At 46.7% G+C, this 14,858-nt stretch overlaps 1 protein-coding gene across 7 annotated transcripts in view; it reads left to right on the top strand.

Annotated features, from left to right (window-relative positions):
- Window positions 1-14,858, top strand: part of FRMD4A (FERM domain containing 4A) — a 518,054-nt gene that overhangs the window by 368,444 nt on the left and 134,752 nt on the right. For all 7 annotated transcript variants that reach the window (XM_069547510.1, XM_069547509.1, XM_069547508.1 and 4 more), the window contains exon 5: window positions 10,300-10,384. In XM_069547510.1, coding sequence (XP_069403611.1) covers window positions 10,300-10,384 — 85 coding nt within the window. The remainder of the gene's footprint in view (window positions 1-10,299; window positions 10,385-14,858) is intronic.

Genomic DNA, 14,858 nt, shown 5'->3' with positions numbered 1-14,858 from the left:
GCAGAAGAAAACCACCTGATAAAAGAGACCATGGAAGAGATTGGCTGCCTTAAGCCAAGATTTAGGAACTCATCAAGTAGAAATCTTAACCCTTTGTCACCAAAGATCTGTGTTTGTGCTGCCACCCAGCATAGCTTGTTCCTTGGCATTTATATATTCTTTCACTGCAGTGCATATTCAAAACATCTAGTGAAGGCAGAATTAGCTCCTCCTTTCAGCCAATTAAAAATAGGACCCAAATATATTAATAAATAATGTGAATTGGAACTCGCAGAATTCTGTTTCATCCTCTAAGCCAGGAAATAAACTTTTCCCTCTGATAGCTCAGTTGGTAAAGAATCTGCCTGCAATGCAGGAGACCCCAGTTCGATTCCTGGGTCAGGAAGATCCGCTGGAGAAGGGATACCCACTCTGGTATTCTTGGGCTTCCCTGGTGGCTCAACTGGTAAAGAATCCGCCTATAATGCGGGAGACCTGGCTTGGGAACATCCCTGGAGAAGGGAAAGGCTACCCACTCCAGTATTCTGGCCTGGAGAATTCCATGGACTGTAGAGTCCCTGGGGTTGCAAAGAGTTGGACATGACTGAGCAACTTTCACTGTCTTTCACGTCCTTGGAGGGTGTGAAGCAGCATTCAGCTGCAAACAGCCTCAGAATGACAGGAAGGAGGGCTGAGAACCTGCCATCACTGACCCGTTATTTAGCCTCAAAGGGACTTGATCCCTACAACTCTCATCAATCAAATGACCAGGAATGGCCACAGCAAGATCAGGGTCTTAGTAATTACCTAAAAAGGAAAAAGGTCAGAGAGAAGGCAACTGTCCGTTACTATGGGTGAATTAGTTTGCAACAGTCCTTGAAGCAGCTGTTGTTTTTCCTAATCAAGATAAGGAGATGGGGAACCAAGATGTTTAGGTAAATTCTCTCCCCAGCATGGCTAGTAAGTTACTATATCTGTCCAGCCAGATCTGACTCCTATCCTGGGGCCCTGCCCCCTGCACCACGTAGTCTCCCTCTCACAAATGAAAAGGGACATCAAGATTGCTAATCAGGGAGCCCACCTTTGCTCCCTGTGCAGGCAGGGCCAGAGAACCTGAGTCGAGATCACTATCCTTGACCCATCTTCGGCTCCATGCTTGGCCTCATCTGCAGCCCTGGCGTCTATCTGCAAAGGACAACTTCACCCAGCACTGGGTGAGAGGGCTGGTGAAAGAGGCAGCCCTCTCAGACCTGACCTTGCTGCTCTGGGACTGCCCAAGTCAGCACCATGGACAGAGCGCCCCTGCGGGGACAACCTGCACTCCCTAAGCTTGGCAGCCCCATTGGAAACCACCTTAGCAAATGGAAGGGGAGTCTTAAACAGGGAAGCAGAGCTGTGTGCCATTAGTCCCTCTTGAGAGGGACCTGCCATCTCCTGACAACAGGGACCTCCAGTATGGAGACATTCTGCCCTGTGCTGTGCTCTCTCCTGTTCTACAGAGAAAACGCCTCTGTCCAGCTGGTCCCTTTTTGTCATTCTGAGCTGCATCACTGCTGGACATTAAGAGCCAAAAGCCTATCATTTCAACTATGGGTTGTCAACAGCTTTCTAACTTGTGAACTCCATGCTAAGTACTCACCATCATTGATGGGTTTGGTTATTGGTTTATGAATATTCATTGGGGGCTTGTATGATGTAGATGCTGTTTGAGGATTTAAGAATAGATCAGTGAACAAATTAAACCCTCCAACTTCCAAGGTCCCTTTGTCCCACCTCCATCCCTTTCTCCCTCTTCCTCTCCATCATACACACACACACACCCCTCATTCCATCATCTGAGGCTGGCAGGTCCACAAACCTTCTAGTTCCAGCGCCTCCCACCACCTCAGGGAGCTCACTCCCCTCAGTCTCCACTCTTTTTCTCTATCTTAAGCCACTTATTCTCCACGGACCCCTCCCCTCCACATCCACAGCACTCTCACCCTCACAAAAGAAAATGCCCTCCCTGACTTGCCTCCTCCTGCAGCTCCCCCTCCTATGCCCCCTTCTGTTCACGGCAGAGGTTCAGAAGGGTGGACTTGCTGCCCCCTTTCCCATGTCCCACTGATCCCTCAGTCTCTAGGGTCCATTGTCTGGTCCCATCAGCCCCATGGTAACTGGAGATCTCTGGGCACCAAATTGCACAGGCGCTTCTCTGCCCTCCTGTCTGAATCAAATAGCGTCATCATCTTTCTGCCCCAAACCTGGTCTTCTTGCTTTGATGCCTCCTTATCTCTGCAGCGGGCACCACCACCCATTTAGCCCAAGCCAGTAACTTGAAAGTCAGCCTGGATGTCATCTGCTCTCTCCCACCTGTTCCCTTCTCTGTCCTCTTATCTGTGAATTCCTCTTATCTAATATATCTTAAATAGCTCTGTCCTTTACCTACCATGGGCTTCCCTGGTGGCTCAGATAATTAAGAATCTGTCTGCAATGCAGGAGACCTAGGTTCAATCCCTGGGTCAGGGAGATAACCCTGGAGAATGGAATCACAGCCCACTCCAGTATTCTTACCTGGAGAATTGCATCGACGGAGGAGCCTGGTGGGCTACAGTCCATGGGGTCACAAAGAGTCAGACACAATTGAGTGACTAACATTTTCACTTTTACCCTCCCTGTACATGCCCCTGTCTGTAATTAGGACCTTCATAAGTCTCAGCTGATCCTGAAATCTCCTTGTTCATCTCTGCTTCAGGTCTTGGCCCCTCCCACCCTCTTCTATATGTTGTCACTGAGCACCTTTCTAGGATTGTCGTTTGACCCCCAATGCATTATCGTGCTAAGGCTGCCCTCACTTGTCCTGGGTGACCTGACTTGTGCATGCCTCTCCAGCCTCATCTCTCCCCATCCCCTGATGCCTCACACATCCTCTACAAGCCTCCCAGGGATCAGTGTTTGACAAAGATCACATTCAATGACAAGATCATTGTTTAATGCCATGAGGCAAGCTCCCCAAATTGAGAGCAGTGACCCTCTGGTAGGGACCACCAGTCAAACTTAATAAATAGGTCAAGAGGGTTTCCCTGGTGGTCTAGCAGTCAAGAATTCGCCTTGCAGTGCAGGGGACACTGGTTCGTTTGATCCCTGGTCTGGAAAGTCCCAATATACCACAGGGCAGCTAAGCCCATGTGCCTAGAGACTGCTCTGCAACAAGAGACGCCACCACAATGAGAAGCTGTGCACTGCAACTGGGGAGTAGCCCCTACTTGCCACCGCTGGAGAAAGCCCACACACAGCAACAAAGACCCAGAACAACCAAGCACAATTACGAAAAAAAAGAAATAGTACAAGAAAAGATAGAAGGAAAAATATGCCTACTCACCCAAAGAAGTCGCTCTGTCCTTTTTCTTTTTTTTTTTTTTTTTTTGACTACGAGACAGGTGGGATCTCATCTACGGTCAGGGATTGAACCCATGGTGCCTCCGTTGGAAGCACAGAATCTTTACCACTGGACTGCCAGGGAAGTCCCCTTCTTTTTTCCTTTTTTTTTTTTTTCTAATGGAGTTGAGTTTGTGCTCAGGATAATTCCTCCATGTTTGGGTGTTCCTTTCATTGTGTATTCTCCAGCCAAGTGTTCTTGGAGCTCTGGTCATTGACCCTGTTTGTAGGAAAATAAACAGAAATTAGATGTGTCTCTTCAAACCCAGAGTTTCACAAACAATAAACTAAAGTGAGCTACAGAGAAGAAAAAGAAAAGAGAGGAGATGCCAGGAAGCTGTCATCTGGGAGGGGGGACATTATAGCCGAGTTCACGACCTGCCTGTTGGTATCTTTCCGGGCTGATTAAGACAGCAAGTGCTGGTTCCTGTCACTCGCAGCAATGACGATGGTGTGGACCTAAAAGGAGGTGTCTGCTAACCAGAACTTGCTAGATCTCAACTGGGTGTCCCAGTTAGGATTCTCAGCGCTGTTGAAATTCTCAACATCAGAGATACTTGGCTGCAGAAACTCACAGCAGTATTAATTATCCTTCTCATTACTATCGCTCCTTTTTGCTACCAAAAGCCAGCTTTCCAAATGTGACATTTGTGTTCATTACGAAATGAAATCATTGGGCCATTTAATTAACACTTGCCGTAAATAGTCAGTGATTCCCAAGTGCCAAGTGGGGATGTGAGAGGGAAGAGGAGGAGTGAGGGGTCCCGTAGGAGCCCCTAGCTGATGTCATCCTGCAGAGTGGTGTTCAGTCTGCCGCCACCTGAGGCTTCTACAGGTTAAGGGGACCAGACTCCCCGAAGGCTCCAGAGCCTTGAGTATTGAATACACTCAGACATGTACTAGCATAGCACATACATATTCCTACTTCAGACCATCTGATAAAATATCCTCAGACTAGCGTCATCTGGGTCAGGTTGCGTGTGGCATCAGTCATGGTACTGAGCCAGGTTTACCTGTGGCCCAGAGCACTGTTTCCTTTGACTCAAAAAGAAGCCCTGTGATTCAGTCCTACTGGGAATTCCCTGGCAGTCCAGTGGTTAGGACTTGGTGCTTTCACTGCCCGGGGCCTGGGTTCAGTGCCTGGGCAGGGAACTAAGATGTCACAAGCTGCACCGCATGGGAGAATAAAGAAAAAGATTCAGCCCTATTAAATGTGCTGAAGAACCTGTTTTAGGTTTTTTGAAAAAATATTTATTTATTTGGCTGCATTGGGTCTTAGTTGCAGCACGTGGGATCTTTGTTATGGCATGTGGGTTTCTCTGGTTGTGGTTCACTGGCTTAGTTGTCCCAAAGCATGTGGGATCTTAGGTTTCCAACCAGGGGTTAAACCTGCATCCCCTGCACTGGAAGGCAGATTCTTAATCTCCAAACCACCAGGGAAGTTCCCATGAAGAACCTGTTTTAGAGTGTAGGCCTTATTATTATTCAGATACTTGGGGCCAACAGATAAGGAAATGACTAACATTGAAAAGAGAGGCTGCTAGTTGATTCCCAAGAGGAGAGGGTTCCCAGCAGAGTAAAGCACCTGGGGAAGCCCCAGGCTCAGCCAGGAAGCAGAGGGAGTGAGATACCTGTGGGCAAGAGCCGTTACTGTGGTTTCTGCAGGAATAGATCGGGTGCCATAAGCAGGCTTAGGACTGGCTAGTTTGAATAACTTCAGCAGCCTCTGGGGGTATGTGGACTCTCCCAATTTATCCAGTTCTTGGCTCTGAGATAATTAAGGTGAATAGCAGCCTGGAGTGTGAAATTCCCGGGGCAGGCGAGGAAAGGGGTTGTAGGCATTGGATTGCCCACAGGGTAAGCAAGACCCCAGATGTCAAGGCATCCAGACCCCTCGGTTAATACAGAATCAGACTTGGAATCATCCACACAGACCCTCTGAATACGAGAGATGTCATCCGTTCCCTTAGGTTTACCCGGAGACCTGGAATGTTTTTTGTGAACCCGCTCTAACACTGACAGTCCGCACTGGTAGGTAAGGAAGTGCAACATCGCCATCTAGAGCCTCAAAGGAGGACCTTTTACAAAGTTCTCAGGAAAAACCAAAAGAGCAGATAAGTGTTAGTCGCTCAGCTGTGCCAGACTCTGCCACCCCGTGGACTGTAGCTTGCCAGGCTTCTCTGTCCATGGGATTTCCCAGGCAAGAATACTGGAATGGGTAGCCATTCCCTTCTCCAGGGGATCTTCCCAACACAGGGATCAAACCCAGGTCTCCTGCATTGCAGGCAGATTCTTTACCATCTGAGCCACCAGGAAAGCCCAAAAGAACAGAACTGGGATCTCCACTTTGAACAGACACTGTCAACCTTCCCCATTTCCCTAGAAGTTCTCTCCGAGCGTGTGCTGGGCCTTGGCGTGGGATTGAGATGTCCAAGGTCTGTTTTCCTCTGGGCACTGCTGACTCACCAGCTCCCTAGCACAGATGGAAAGTCCAGGATGAATTAAATATCCAGGATTACAGAACAATAATAAGACAGCCCTGGAACTCACCGGGTTTCCCAGGCTGTTTCTTGGTGATAAAGGTTAACAGGAAACTGCTTTCCAGTTTCTGTCAAAGAGAAGTGATTTTTTTTCCCCTCCACCTCAGAATATAGTTATTTCCTCCACCTTCCTGTCTCTTGTGAAGCCAGAGAACAAATGCTACCTCAAAAGGCATAAAACTTGCCCTCTCATTTCAGTTTCTCATTATTAGAGAGCTGGAAAGGGAATTGTAATGTTTTTGCTTAATATGCTGTTGAAGAAAAAATTGGGAGGAGGTGGGACAGAATGTCTTCACTCCTTAATTGTCAAGTATTAAAATGAATGGGATCGAGACATAAGGCATTGTTTTGAAAATCAAGTTATTTCAGACCCAACAGCTTTAGGTTCATAATTATTACAGAACTAAGGTCACTCACTGGCAAATTCCAGAAGCCTCTGCTGTTCTCCTGGCTCTAGGATTCAAAGTCATCAGCATATCTCTGTGAACAGCTTTGCATGTTCACACTGAGAGAAGGGGTAGAGGGGCAGGGGCTGGGTGTGGAGTGTAAGGACCCCTAATCATTATAAATGGTCTGGGAAATCATTTATTTTTTTTTCCTCCCTCCCACATGTCTTTGTCACTCATTTCACTGTCCAATAAGAACTCCCAACAGTGGTGTATGGAGAGGAGAACAGTTGAAAATCAGACCTTTTCACTCATAGAAACTTACATGTTATATATACAGTGGAATACTATTCAGCCATAAAAAGGACAAAATAATGCTATTTGCAGCAATATGGATGAAACTAGAGATTATCATACTATGTGAAGTAACTCAGAAAAAGGAAGACAAGGGCCATATATATCACTTTTATGTGAAATCTAAGCTGTGACACAAAAGGAGCTCATCTGTGGAACAGAAACAGACTCACAAGGCATAGAGGACAGACTTGTGGCTGCCAAGGGGGAGGCAGGAAGGGAGAGGGATGGACTGGGACCTGGGGTTTGGTACCCTGCCAGACTCCTCTGTCCACGGAATCCTCTAGGCAAGAATGCTGGAGTAGGGTTTCCCTGGTGGCTCAGTGGTAAAGAATCTGCCTGCCAGTGTAGGAGGCACGGGTTCGACCCCGGATCTGGGAAGATCCCTTATGCTGCAGAGTAACTAAGCCAGTGCACCACAGCTGCTGAGCCTGTGCAGCGCTCAGGAGCCGCAACTGCTGAGCCCATGTGGTGCAGCACCTACTGAAGCTCTCGCACCCCAGAGCCCGTGCTCCAAACAAGAGACGCCAGTGCAATGAGAAGCTTGCGAGCTGCAACTAGAGAGTTGCCCCTGCTCTTGCAACTAGAGAAAAACTCATGCAGCAGCGAAGACCCAGGACAGCCATATATATCTAAAAAAAGGAATGCTGGAGTGGGTAGCCATTCCCTTCTCCAGGGCATCTTCCCAACCCAGGGATCAAACCTGGGTCTCCTGCATTATAGGTAGATTCTTCACTGTCTGAGCTACCAGGGTACCCCAGATACAAATTGTTACATTTAGCATGGATAAACAGCAAGGTCCTACTATATAGCACAGGGAACTATATTCAATATCCTGTGATAAGCCATAATGGAAAATAATAAGAATATAAAGAAATAAAATTTTAAAAAATTGTACATGTTGGTGCCAGGTCTTGGATTAGTGCTGGAAATGCAAAAATGAATGAGATTGGGTCCCAGCACTTAAGGAGTCAGCAGCCTAGTGAGAAGGCATCTCAGGGAACAGGGAATCACAGGACCAGGGGCCACACAATAAGCAGAGGGTGTCACAGGAGCCCAGGAGAGGAGATCCTCTGTGGGGACCGTCCGCAGAGTCAATGAAAACATGTCATGACTGAGCAAGGCGAGAGAGAGCAGGAGTGAGCTGGGATCTGCAGCAGGATTGTTCTGGGGTGAGAGGAATAGTTTGGACACAGGTATAGAGGCAGAATTGATTTGTAATAGGCCACCTTTGCAGGTCTCTGGGCTTCCCTGGTAGCTCAGCTGGTAAAGAATCCACCTGCAATGCAGGAGACCCCAGGTCGATTCCTGGGCTGGGGACATCCCCTAGAGGAGGACATGGCAACCCACTCCAGTGTTCTTGCCTAGCGAATCCCATGGACAGAGGAGCTTGGCAGGCTACAGTCCACGTGGTCGCAGAGTCAGACACACTGAGTGAGTAAGCACAGCACAGCAAGTCTCCCAGCTAATCTGGCTTTGCTCTCCCCAACCCCCTGCCCCAAAGCCCGTCCTGAGCCTTTGTCACCCTCCCCTCCCCCACCTGCCTTCCTTTCCCTTCCCTTCCATCTGTCTGCCTTCTTTCCTTCTGATTTTGCTATTCTGACTACCCATCGCCAAGAACCTTTTACAAGGGATGGAGACTTTTAAATGACATCACATTTAACTTGCAGTCAGTTCTCCATATGCATGGATCAGATGTAAAACCCTGATATGTACTGACTGTAGTGCACCATTTTATATCAGAGACTTGAGCATCCAAGGGATACCCTTGGGGAGGGGGTCCTGGAACCAATCCCCTGCCAATACAGAGAGACAACTGTGTTTTGCTTTGAGAAGTAGAATTTGCTACCGCATTTCAAGTCTTTGTTATTAGGAGAGTGGAAGGGGCGCAGCTTCCCAGTTTCTCTGAGACTGCTGCAGACGCTTTATGGAGACCTTCATGACCTAAAACGCTTGGTCCAAAAGCAGGAGGCAAGTGCTTTGTATTTTCAGTAGGGGAAAGGGGTAATCAGCCAGCCTGTTCATTCCCAGGCTTCACACAAATGAAGATGGTGTTGTCATTTCCAGAAATTTGGTAGACCTTTCATGATGGTAATTGTAGGACTAATATCTGTGGATCGAAAATATATACTAATATCTAAAGTTACTCTGGAGTTAGTCACAAATTTAACTGAATCTGTGTTGTATTCATCACAACAGCCTCTGTGCATATCTGTGAAATGGTCAAAGCTGTTGTTTACTTAGCTGTAGACCAGAGGTTGCAAAGTGGGATGCCGTGGATTTACCCTAGCCTACACAAACATGTTGTTTGTCTTATGCAGTGTTGGTGTGTTGGTTTTGCTGTGTTTATTGTTTACTCTCGAAGCCATGTCCGACTCTTTTGCAACCCCGTGGACTGTAGCCTGTCACTCCTCTGTCCATAGAATTCTCCAGGCAAGAATACTGGAGTGGGTTGCCATTTCCTCCTCCAGTAGATTTTCCCAGCCCAGGGATCTGCATGCAGGCAGATTCTTTACCACCAGGAAGCTCTTAATCTGAATTAGGTTCCAGTATTTGAAAGCAGCAAATATTTTAGGTGGGGAACTGCTGATGGCGTGCTGCTGTCTTCTATAGTCTGGTAAGCAGAAGCCCAGCATGACTTGTCCTGAATCACACATCCCTGGGCACAGATTACGGGGCTCTTGGCTCCTTCCCTGTGACTCCTTCCATCGCATCTTAATGCTGTTCTGAAAGACCACAGCACTTGTTTTTTTCTCATTTCGCCTTCCACTCCCTCTTGGTGCCTCCAGTTTCCACAAGGCAGGTGCCCCCAGTTTCCACAAGGCAGGTACCCAGTTTCCATGAGGCCCCCCAGGAGTTGTCACCCCTCACTCAGAGCGTCCTCCTCTCCAAGGCTCTGGTGCCAGTCATTTCCTTCTCCCTGTCATCCCGGCTCCCTCAGTACAGCTGATCCCGAGACAAGTACAAGTGCCTTATCTAATTAGGGAATTGAATAAACTCCAGAATCAACTTGTAAAGACTTATTGAATGCAAACTTAAATAATTTCAGCATGTGTCATCTTGAAAAAAACCCCATAAGCTTCATCTGCATAAGAATCTGATTTTCATTTGGCTTCATGTGCATGAATATCACAGTGTTAAGAACACCGGCCCCAGCCTTCTGGAGGTGGAGATGTCAAACCCCACCTTGCTGTCTTCAGAGGATCTGTCATAACCATTTCAAAGAAAAATAAGGCCTTTTATTCGACTAAACAAAAGAAATTATCTTTTAAAACTCCAACTTACCAGTGATTAGGACAGAAAGTAATGTAATGCAAACAAGTGACATTGTAAAAAAAAATTGGGAACAGGTAAGGAAAATAGAAGTAAATGGTCAAGTTCAAGTTTACTCCTGGAGGCTGACGGCGAACCTGGCTCCTAGCTATGGGAAGGGCTGTCAGTCTTGATGGTCCTAATCCACTATAATAAAACTTGAAAAGCACTAAGGAATTGATGACTTTTTCTTTTGTTCCTGTTGGGTTGGAAGTCCTCATCCTCCAGTCAGATCATGTAAGTCAGACAACTTCATTTTCTGCCTCATCGGTCGGTGTGTCTGTGGTTCATTGGCAGCTGTTCTTTTGCAGGTTCTATATCGAGAGCATCTCATACCTGAAGGACAATGCCACCATCGAGCTTTTCTTCCTGAATGCCAAGTCCTGTATCTACAAGGTAAGAACTACTTCTTCCTGTTTGGAGTTTTATGTTGAAATCTGAAAGTCTCCTTTGTAGCTGAAAATCCCAGCTTGCTGCTCCTATCGCGATGCTATTGATTAGTAGAAAGTGTGTTAGTCACTCAGTCGTGTCGGACTCTATGGACTATAGCCCCCACAGGCTCCTCAGTCCAATGGATTCTCCAGGCGAGAATATTGGAGTGGGTTGCCATTCCCGTCTCTAGGGGATCTTCCTGACCCAGGGGTTGAACTCCGGTCTCCTGCATTGCATCTACTACTTCTATTGGTTAGTAGAAGTAATTTCTAAATTAATGGCTATAAATAAATGGCTATAAACTCCAAGGAGCTAAAGCTGTCAAGTGTTTATAACATGACTCCTTCCAATCCTGTAACTGTGTTAGGCTCCTTGGAGGTGTTTCTTAACTTGATTTTAGGTGTCTCCTTAATTTGGCAGCTGTGACCTAAAAGGGGAGACCCAGCCTAGAGTGACTAATGCACTAGGTCTCATGAGTATAAATGAGCCTCTTTAACCAAATGCATGTATGTTTGATCATTTTTAGATATTCTGGAAGTATCTCTCAAAAGGATGCTATTGGTACTGTGGGTGGGACAACTTTTTGAACTTATTTGTTGAAGTCTAGCTGATTTAGTGGAGGACAGGGAAGCCTGGCGTAGTGCAGTTCATGGGGTTGCAAAGAGTCGGACACGACTTAGTGACTGGAAAAGAACAAGGAGTTGATTTACAGTGTTTTTGCTGTACAGCAAAGTGAGTCATTTATACACATATTCATTCTTTTTTGCATTCTTTCCCACTGTGGTTTATCCTGGGATATTGCATATCATTCCCTGCACTGTTCAGTAGGGGGCCTTCTTCATCCATTCTACAAATAGTAGTTTGCATCTGCTAATCCCAAGCTCCCAATCCATCCCTCCCCAGCCCACCCCGACCCTCTTATCAACCACTGTTCTCTATGGCACTGGGACATTTTCTAACTGTGATAGAATTTACCATGGTAACCACTGATAAGTGTATGTTAATACTTAACAGGTATCACATGTTTGCCTGTTGTGCAACCACCATTACCATCTATCCACAGAACTCCTCATCTTACTAAGCTGAAACTCTGTATCCCTTAAACAATAATTCCCTATTCCCCACACCCCCAGACCCAGGCAACTTCCATTCTACTTTCTATTTCTCTGTATTTGACTAGTCTGGGTCCCTCATATAAGGGGACTCCTGCAATATAGGACCTTCTGTGCTGGGTTTATTTTACTTAGTGCAATGTCCTCAAGCTTCATCCGTATTGTATCATGTGTCAGAATTTCCTTCCTTTTGACGGCTGATATTCCATCGTATGCATTTTCCACCTTTTGTTTGTTCATCCGTCCTTCAGTGGATACTTGCATGACTTTCACTTTCCGGTTGCTAGGAGTAATGGTGCTGTGAACATTGTTGTTGTTCAGTCACTCAGTCGGCTCCGACTCTGCACCCCCACAGACTGCAGCATGCCAGGCTTCCCTGTCCTTTACTATCTCCTGGAGTTTGCCCAAACTCACATCCATTGAGTCAACGATGCCATCCAACCATCTCATCATCTGTCACCCCCTTCTCCTCTTGCCCTCAGTCTTTCCCAGCATCAGGATCTTTTCCAGTATGTCTTCCTATCAGGTGGCCAAAGTATTAGAGCTTCAGCTTCAGCAGCAGTCCTTCCAGTGAATATTCAGGGTTGATTCCCTTTAGGATTGATTGGCTGGTGTGCTCTCCTTGCTGTCCAAGGGACTCAGGAGTCTTCTCCAACTCCACAAGTCGAGAGCATCAATTCTTCAGCCTTCTTTAAGGTTCAGCTCTCACATATGTATGTGACTACTGGAAGAACATAAGTATCTTTATAAGTATCTATTCATATCCCTGCTTTCAGTAGTTTGGGGTGAATACCCAGAAGTGGAATTGCTCAATCATGTGGTAATTCTGTTTTTCAGTTTTTTAGGACCTGCCTGACTGCTTTCCATAAAGACTGTATCATTTTATATTCCCACCAACAGCACATAAAGATTCCAAATTTGCACATCCTCACCAACGCTCACTACTTTCTGGGTTTTCAAAAATAAACCAGCATCCTAGTGGTGTTAGATGATCTCTCCTTGTGGCTTTGATTTGCATTTCCCTGATGATGAGCGATGTTGAGCATCGTTTCATGTGCTCCCTGGCCATTTGTACATCTTCTTTAGGGCCATGTCCCTTCATGGGACAGTTCTTAATTGAGTGGGACAGTCTCTTGCATCCAATTTCCCATATTCTTGTAGTGTTTCCTTTCACTGGATAACCCAAAATGCCCACAGAAAATTCCGAGGACACTCTGTCCTGGGGTTGAGAACCGTACCTGGGGCAATGTATTTAAAGTAGAGACCTGCTTTGCACCTGCCGACAAACCTCTTTCTGTCTCACGAGTGCAGCCTTAGGCCAGCTCATCAGCGGCCGGGGAGAGGGGTTGCTGACAGCTGCTCCCGTGGCAGCGTGGCTGGCTTGGCGCTGAGTGCCCTCTGTAAGTTATGTGGCTGAAACTTTGCACCATCTCTGAAGTGAATACTCTTCTTTATCCTAGCTTTCTCTGTGAGGCAGCTGAGACACAGGGTGGTTATGAGATTCACCAGGGTTGCATATCTACTGAATGGCTGATGCTGGCAGCCTGACTCAGGATCACAGAGCTCAGGCTCTGGGCTGCCCTGTGCCCTTGCAGTCAAACCCTCCACAGAGAACTTCAAAGCCAGGTACACCTGTTGTGACATAGTCAATGGCTGTGTTCAAAGGAGTTCCCATCCTGCTGTCTGTACTTTTCCTGCTTAACTAAACCCAGCTTTGAGGGACTGCAGCAACCCACCACACACTGAAGCACACAAAAGACTTGAAATGGTCTATCAGCCATCACTTTTCCTTCTAGAAAGATTTCAGCACCTCACTGCACAAAATAGTTCCACCAAATGCAAGTGTTCAGAATCCTGGAGGCTACGGTAGTGATCAAATTCAATCTGTGAAAGAACCTTGCTCCGTGACGGTTGCTGAACCAGGACTTAACCTGAGCTCAAGCGCAGGGCACTCTGACTAGAGTGTTTGGGGATTTTTCTAAATGGCAGCACAAAGATGCTAACTGTCACTCTAGGGATTTGTGGTTTTCTTTATCTCTCTAAACCTCATTTTCTCACCATAAAGTGAAAATAATACCAGTCTTACTTATCTCATAGGTAGCAAGTGTCTGGTGGGCTTTGCTTAATCCATGTGAGAGCACTTTGAAAGAAATAAGCAGTGAGGACTGTCCACAAGGGGGCAGACTTGGACAGTAAATGCTTGGAAAGTTGCTGCTGGGGTGAGATGGCTGTCAACCCTGGCAAGTGAAAAGTTGCCCCCAGATTGTTCGTATCCAGGCCCCTAGGTTAAGGGAGCAGATGTGGTTTCTCCCAGAGTTGTTCAGTTCAGTCTAGTAACAGATGCTTAGCTGAAGGTGACACTTCGGTGTTTCTGAATCATGATCACAGAGGTCTCTGGGATTAATGGGAAATAAAAAAGAAATCCCCAGAACTAAATATTATAGGTTCCCCAAGTGGAGGAAGTGATACATTAGGAACAAGCCACATATAGGGTCCAGGTGCCCATGGCATCAGACCTGGACCCTATCTGCCCTGCAGACCTGAGTGCCCCTCTAGAGCCCCTGCTCTCTCTTCTCAGCATCTGTCCTGGAGCGTAGTGAGTCCTGCCAGTGAGCCAGAGATGGCTTTTCTGATGGTGACAAAGGAGACAGAATCATGTCACAAGGCCACCTGTCTCTCATCATCGAAAATAATATTTTTATTTGCATAATTGACACTCAGAGTATATAGAATTTTTCTTTTAATTTTATTGGAGTATAGTTGCAATGCTGTGTTATTTTCAGGTGTACAGCAAAATGATTCAGTTATATATATATTCGTGGAGAAGGCAATGGCACCCCACTCCAGTACTCTTGCCTGGAAAATCCCATGGGCGGAGGAGCCTGGAAGGCTGCAGTCCTGGGGGTCGCTAAGAGTCGGACACGACTGAGCGACTTCACTTTCACTTTTCACTTTCATGCATTGGAGAAGGAAATGGCAACCCACTCCAGTGTTCTTGCCTGGAGAATCCCAGGGGCGGGGGAGCCTGGTGAGCTGCCGTCTGTGGGGTCCCACAGAGTCGGACACGACTGAAGTGACGCAGCAGCAGCAGCAGCATATATATATTCTTTTTTTCTTTAGGTTCTTTTCTCATATAGGTTATCCCAGATTGTTGAGTCGAGTTCCCTGTGCTATACAGTAGGTCCTTGTTGGTCATCTGTCTTATATATAGTAGTGATTGTTGTTGTTCAGTTGCTCGGTCATGTCAGATTCTTTGCAACCCAATGAACTGCAGCATACCAGGCTCCCCTTCACTATCTCCCAGAGTTTGCTCAAACTCATGTCCA

Source organism: Ovis canadensis, chromosome 13 (assembly GCF_042477335.2).
Source record: "Ovis canadensis isolate MfBH-ARS-UI-01 breed Bighorn chromosome 13, ARS-UI_OviCan_v2, whole genome shotgun sequence".
NCBI lineage: Eukaryota > Metazoa > Chordata > Mammalia > Artiodactyla > Bovidae > Ovis > Ovis canadensis.
Note: the sequence above shows the minus strand (reverse complement) of the source record. Positions and strands in the feature narration are given on the sequence as shown.